This window comes from Anthonomus grandis, chromosome 8 (assembly GCF_022605725.1).
Source record: "Anthonomus grandis grandis chromosome 8, icAntGran1.3, whole genome shotgun sequence".
Taxonomy (NCBI): domain Eukaryota; kingdom Metazoa; phylum Arthropoda; class Insecta; order Coleoptera; family Curculionidae; genus Anthonomus; species Anthonomus grandis.
In genome coordinates, this window is record NC_065553.1 from 6,706,471 (window position 1) to 6,713,381 (window position 6,911).

General features: G+C 32.3%; 1 protein-coding gene across 1 annotated transcript; it reads left to right on the top strand.

Moving 5' to 3' along the window:
• Nucleotides 1-3,005: 3,005 nt before the first annotated feature.
• LOC126739705 (glutathione S-transferase theta-1-like) lies at nucleotides 3,006-5,189 on the top strand. Its single transcript, XM_050445499.1, has 4 exons — nucleotides 3,006-3,162; nucleotides 4,319-4,584; nucleotides 4,650-4,818; nucleotides 4,889-5,189. Exons 2-4 carry the CDS (start codon nucleotides 4,319-4,321, stop codon nucleotides 5,144-5,146), a joined length of 693 nt encoding a protein of 230 aa, XP_050301456.1. The 5' UTR covers nucleotides 3,006-3,162; the 3' UTR covers nucleotides 5,147-5,189.
• Nucleotides 5,190-6,911: the final 1,722 nt, after the last annotated feature.

A 6,911-nucleotide genomic window follows, 5' to 3' on the forward strand; every position in this document is an offset into this window, starting at 1 on the left:
AAATGTTGCTATCTTTGTGAGTTCTAGTCAGCTGCACTTAGATTTGACAACGAATTTAAAAAGGCACAGAAAATCCTTAGAGATGTAAGACAGGGATGTGTTTTCTTCCAACATTTACTGTTTTCTTCCAAGAACTATTTACTGCTCTCGAAGGACACGGATCATCAATACATGATCAACAATATACGCTTTGCAGGTGACACAGTCCTGATATCAGATAAGATGACTGACCTCCAAAGGCTCCTGGACATAAGTGCAATGCACGGCCGACTTATGACCATTAACAGCAACATACAAAAGGCGAAATTCCTAGTAATCAACCGCAAAGTAGATGAGTTCCAGAATGAGAAACTCTCATACGATAGTGATGACATAAACCGAGAAAAAGAAAAAAGTGTAATTATCTGTTATGTGAAGACTCGTCTTCAGACGAAATCAAATAGAGAGCCGATTCATGACATTCAAAAAAGCATTTACGAACTTTGACTTTGATCTCGCTCTCAGGATAAGATTCATAAAATGTTACGTATGGTCCATACCGTTGTATCGTATGGAAAGCTGGACATTGAAGGTTAATATAATGAAGAGGATGGAAGCATTTAAAATGTGGATCTATCGAAGAATCTTGACAGCAAGAAAAACCAACGGAAATTTTGAAGACAATAGGAAGAGAACGCGAATTATTGCACGATAAAACGTCAAAAAATTTCGTACCTGAGACATGTGTTACGCAACTAGAAAAAAAGTAGAAGGAAGAACGGGTTTAGGAAGAAAAAGGATATCCGAAATATATGATATATTTAATAATTTATGAATAAGTAACACTATGCACATATAAAACGCTCTTATGTAATCCTCAATAAAATCATCCCTTATCCCTTCAAATACCCAAATTTATATTATTATAAAATCTATTGGTTTTGTTATTTTTTACTAGTATATTCCATAATTAAGGAACCATAACGAACAAAATTATAGTTCAATCACAAAATAGTTTTACCACTAATCAAAACTCTTTATTTTATTCTCGACACGTTTCGCTAACGATGTTACCATCTTAGTCCCAGAAAACAATAGTCCAGTGGTGTGAGGTCTGATGGAGATCTTGGAGGCCAACTAATAGAACCACGTCGTAGTCCTGGAAACTCTTTGTCCAAATATTGCTTGTGAATCATTAGACAGGCATTCTATAGCTTAATTCAATATGGGTGAGTTTATGTGTAATAATATGTACTTTCAACTCTTTTAACAATCTTTTTTTGTTATTTTTTGAGGTTCTTTTTTACAGCTCTAGTAAGGATTTTATAATGGCTTGTGTAAATAGTGTTTTACAAAAGCGTAGGAATCAGACGTCGAAAAAACCTAGGAGATTAGGAGTTTTTCATATAAATAAAATTCAGATTTTTATTCGAATCCTTTTTTTTTTTTTTAATTGCAATAGTACAAATCAATTATATTTACAGTGCGTTTCAAATGACCTATAAGTAGTTAAGTCTACTATCTTATCTCTATTATCTTATTCATAATCTATGTAATTATTGCAATATTATTATAAATCCAAAGTATGTACGTTTATTTACAATATAATTTGAAAAAAAACTCAAAAAGCTTATTGCAAGGCATTTTTACTTTGCAATAGTAAAATGTCCACAGCTCTGACATTAATGACCAGTTAAGTCGAATGACCAAGTAAAATACTAAAATATTAAAACAATAATAAATTCATATGGAAATCATTAATATTATTCATTAAGGAATGAATAAGATAATGTCTTTTAAGTAGTTCAGAAAAATTGAATAGGCATCAAAACCATTTTTATACGTAGACCTCCAAACAAAGTCACTAAAAATGAAGTAATCACTAAGTCTTTGGACATCATGTTGCTACCTACCTGCTTGTATAGGAAGACAGTAACAACCTCGGCCAAATATTATGCAATTTCGTAAAGAGGACATCAGTTCCTGTATATCTTTGATATAATCTATAATAATACTAAAGTCGCGCTCCTTGAATCCTCCGGTAATAGTGCAAACAAATATATCCGAACTTTGGACTCATGTTTTTAAGTAAGTATTTATATCAATTAATTTCAGCCTATGTTGCCAACTCATTCGAAATTTCTATTTTTGTCTTGGAGAAAAAGAAATACATATTATTGATGGAAAAATAAGGCAAAAGGAAATAGTCGGAAATATATATATTTTTTTTATTATAAGTTATATAAGGTATTAATAAGTACCTATTTTTTTCAAAATCAACAATATTTTATAATGAACCCATATGCGAAAGATCAATTCTGATTACTGTGTGATTAATTTTTTAATATTTATCACAACTAGGTAAGTAACGGACTAATGCTAAATGTTCTTGCTGGTCTCCATGGTTATTATTTTTTACGACCTAGGATTATCAGTATTAAATTAAGTTAGTTGAATTATATTAAAACAAATATCTTCACAACTATCGGAGATAGATATACTCTTTATTAAGCAGAAATTGCACGAAAAATTTAAAATTTAAAAAGAATGGGGATTTCTATTTAAAAAACTATGTGTAACGCAATATCCTATTTTTGGATCATCTTGTATTGTACGGCTCTAGATGATAAGACGTCTCCCTAGAAATAAAAATTAACGTGAATAAAGTAAAATCTGTATTGTTGTGTCGAATTCATAATGAGTTACTTATTTTATTGAGTATTACGTCACTTATAGCAAAAATCAATTTAGAAATTACTATCTCACACGCTCAAAAAATTGAAAAGAAGAAGATAATAGACTTATTCACGTATTTAAATATAATATAAAGTAATACCCGATAAAATAAGTAACTCTCTTGACGTGTCTGAGCGTTTTTTCCAAAACATACCAGGAGAGCCATAAATAGAGGTGCCACCTTTTCGGTGGGTTACTATGTGCATTTTTTACAACATAAGGCTATAGAAAGTTAGGCTTTCGTTATGTAAAAAGTGAATTCTTTAGAGTTGATTAGAAATAAGGTAGAATTTTATGTGTAATGCCCAAATGAGAGAAAACTGCATCTTAGACACTTCCGATGGGAATTTTTGAGTGAAGTATTGGCAACGCTGTTTGCAGCATTGGCTTATTATTGCCGTGTAGTGTTTCCAAAAATTTTGTTATTTACTAGAAATCAAGACCAAGGTAAGTCTAAATTCTGTATCACCTAATTAATAATTGTTATAATTAAGCAGGTTTCATCCAGTTAATAAACATTATTGAAATACAATAACAAATAAGCCAATGACCCATTTCATTAATTTCATATTATGAATTGGAATGGTTTAAGCTTACTTAAATGTAAATTGCATTTTTGTATCATGATGTATGGTACATATAAATTAGAAATAAATACTGGACCTACATTAATTATTAGTTTATGAAGTTTTTCCATGGATTTAAGTTTATCTTTGGTTTTTATAACCTCACTCATCATATATATATAATTCTTTCAACTTGTACCAAGGTTCAACTAGTACTAAGCATCAGTTATTTTATTTTTTAATTAAAAGAAATACAATTAGGGTACTAAGTGCATATGCCTTCCTAACAATTAAACATGGGACTGTAAAACTAAAACTGCTCACGGTCATATATTAAATATGATGTACGTACATACATACAAAATTATTGAGATACAATAATCTCTCGTTATTCCGGGTGTGGTGATTGACCATAGAGTAAGAAAATTAATTATATGAAAAATATATGTCTTTATTTTTCTTCCTGATCTATGTAATTGACCATTGACCTATCAGTTGTTTACCGTTTTTGAAAATTCGCCTAAAATAGGATGACGCCTTATCTCCTCTTATCATGAGAGAGAGACCATACTCTACATCGAATAATTGCATTTAAAATTTAGTTTTACATTTATTACATTTACTTACAAAAAAGTTATTGGTGTACTTGTTTTGATTTATGTGTTTTTTTTTCAATAATTCAGCTTTGATGTGAGATACCATTGGATAAATAAAATTTACCTAGCTAAATCAGTACTTTATTAGTTTAAATAACTGCACCAAAATTTCAACTAAATCAGTTTGAGGATATTTATGACTATGATATGTTGACTTCGGATATGTGTTTATAAGAACTTTTGTTTTCAAAACGACCTAGTGAATCATCTCTGAAGTTTCTATAAGTACCATAGATAGGTACCTACCATAGATAAGTAACACCCTGCGTATTTCAGTTTTTGTAAGAGCCTTGCTGTTTTTTAACACGTCATTAATAATTACTTGTCTATAAACTTTACTTAAAATCATACTTTACAAATTAATTATATTTCTTAATTTAGATGTCGAAGCCCTTAAAACTCTACTACGACCTTATATCGCAACCCTCAAGGGCGCTCTACATGTTTCTAAAGTTAACGGGAATACCATTCGAATCCCATCAAGTAGCCCTACGAAAAAATGAGCATCGCTCCGACGAATTCAAACAAAACCTAAACAGGTTCCAAAAAGTACCTTTCATTCACCATGGCGACTTTAAATTAGCCGAAAGCGTTGCCATCACCAGCTACTTATGTCGAGAGTATAGAGATAAGGTAGCTGATCATTGGTTAGTAGTAATTGTTTACTATTGTTATTAATAATTTATTTATTTTTCCAATAATAATATTGAAGGTATCCCAAAGATAGCCAAGGGCAAGCGAGGGTGGATGAGTATCTCTCCTGGCAGCATGTCAATGCAAGAATGCCATTGGCAATGTATTTTGTCCATGCGTGGATGATTCCCATGTTAACTCAGAGCCCTCCAGATGCAGACACAATAGCCACTCACGAATCCAATATGGTAATACATACATATAATGTCAAATGTTGCTTATTTATTCGGTCGTAAAATCGTGATTGTATTGCTTCAGGAAACCAGCTTAGATGAAATTGAAGAGCTCTGGCTCTCACAAGGACACAAGTTTATAGTAAGCGATGAAATTTCCGTAGCAGATTTATTTGCAGCTGCTGAGTTGGAACAGCCGAAAGTAGCGGGCTATGATGTTACTAAGGGTCGACCCTTGCTGGAGGCTTATTTGAAAAGGGTTAGAGAATCGTGCAATCCAGTTTACGATGAAGCTCACGGTTTCATTAATAAGTTGGCATCAAAGAATAAGGCGAAGTTGTGATTCTGTATAATAAAATTTTTATAATTAGTTTGTTATTTTTAAATATCTTGTTTTATTTTTGATATTTGAATAGCACAATATATTCGATAATTATTTGTATGTCTAACCTATTGATATCAAAATAACGTCTATTTTTACGAATGTATATGAAACATGTCTTCGGACTGTTAAAACATTTCTGGTATATTTAGAGAATATACATGGTAGAAGGGTCATCAATATTTCACAAAAATTCATAAAATTAGTACAGACAATAGGCAAAACAACATTTAGTTAACACAAAAACATTATGTCGAAGTTCCAAACATTGAAGAATCGCATTGATCGAATCGCTATTAGCAACTAGATGGTTTATAGTACACCATTTAAAAATACGATCAACATTCTTCTAAAGAAGCAATGAAAAAAAAACAATCTGTAATGAACTAATAGTTCCGAATTATAATATACAAATGGCTAATATCATTTCCAAAAAGTAAAAATAGCAGTGGACCACAATAAGAGCCTTGATATATTCCAGAAAAAAATTAATTTCAATGTGTTCAATATGTGTGTGTGATCTTGCAGGCAACAACCGATCCTTCCTAAACGCATGATCACTTGTTTGCTAATCAGTGATTAACTTCTGTCCAATTCCTTAAAAAGGTGTACGCTTTCAACGTCATTGCAATTCTTAAAAACACTGAACTAAACATCCAAAAAATAAGAAGGTTGATAACAGTAGTTCTAGGTCTGAATCCATGTTTCTTATATAAATAATTACTAAAGAAAAAATCCATGTTTTGCACAAGAGTAATAAAATATTTAGCAGTTATTTACGGTTGCCAATCTCCCCAACAAAACAGAGAACATTGTTCTCTCGTCCAACTTTGTTTGCGGATACTATCTCTCCATGTGTTGATCGCAATATTGAAGTTGCTGTGGAGAGCTTAGGGCTGACGGTTTGTTGCCAACATTTTGTTTCTGAACAAAACACAAACGATGGTATTTTTAACCAAAGATACTTCAGACGCATATAGGACAGATTCAATTAAGTTAGTTTTTGAGTGAGTTTTTGCATAGAGAACTGCGAACAGGAGCGAAAAACTGCGTGGAGTACTCATATATTTGCCACTTTGTCAGTTTTAACTTGGTCGTTTTTATTTTATCTTTATTGTCTCATCGCAGTTGTTTTGTCCTCGTGTATTATCCCATTCTCTTCCGAGGTTAAATAAGGTACCTGTATCCGATCCTTAGTAATGCTGGATGCAAAAACAGGAAAGTGTGTAAGAATAGCAGAATAGTAGCTCCGTGTTTTTTTGGAGGTTGGCAATAAAGTTAGTTACCTATTTTTCCACATAGTCTTTATTAAGAGCTTTATGGAGTGCTGCAGCATTCTCCATGCTTCTCCCAGCTTTCGTCTTAAAACCTTTATATATTAATTGAGATGGCTACGATAAAGGCCTTCACTACTCTGGTATTTTTTGCTTTGTTGATTCTGCCATGAGGTTGTCCAGTTTTTGGCACCACCAAACCGAGGTTTATCCAGAGTTCTGATGGAATCGCTTCAGTGGTCGTGACTTTTTGTATGATTTTATGATGGGGTTTGGATACTACTGGCGTACTGTTGCAATTTCTGCTCATCATTATGTGTTTTAACATAGGGTCCGGTCCAGACAATAACGTTAAAGCGATCTTGATGCAGTCTAGAGGTTATAACATTACAGTTTAAGGTAAAAGTTATCCAGGGATGATCTCACATGAAAACTTCGAAAGAAACTCGCAA

Excerpts from the sequence above, each read along its gene's own strand:
- LOC126739705 (XM_050445499.1), top strand. The coding sequence starts at position 4,319 with ATGTCGAAGCCCTTAAAACTCTACTACGACCTTATATCGCAACCCTCA. Across the intron at positions 4,585-4,649 it reads GATAAGGTAGCTGATCATTG|GTATCCCAAAGATAGCCAAG; the intron begins GTTAGTAGTAAT and ends ATAATATTGAAG. Across the intron at positions 4,819-4,888 it reads CCACTCACGAATCCAATATG|GAAACCAGCTTAGATGAAAT; the intron begins GTAATACATACA and ends GTATTGCTTCAG.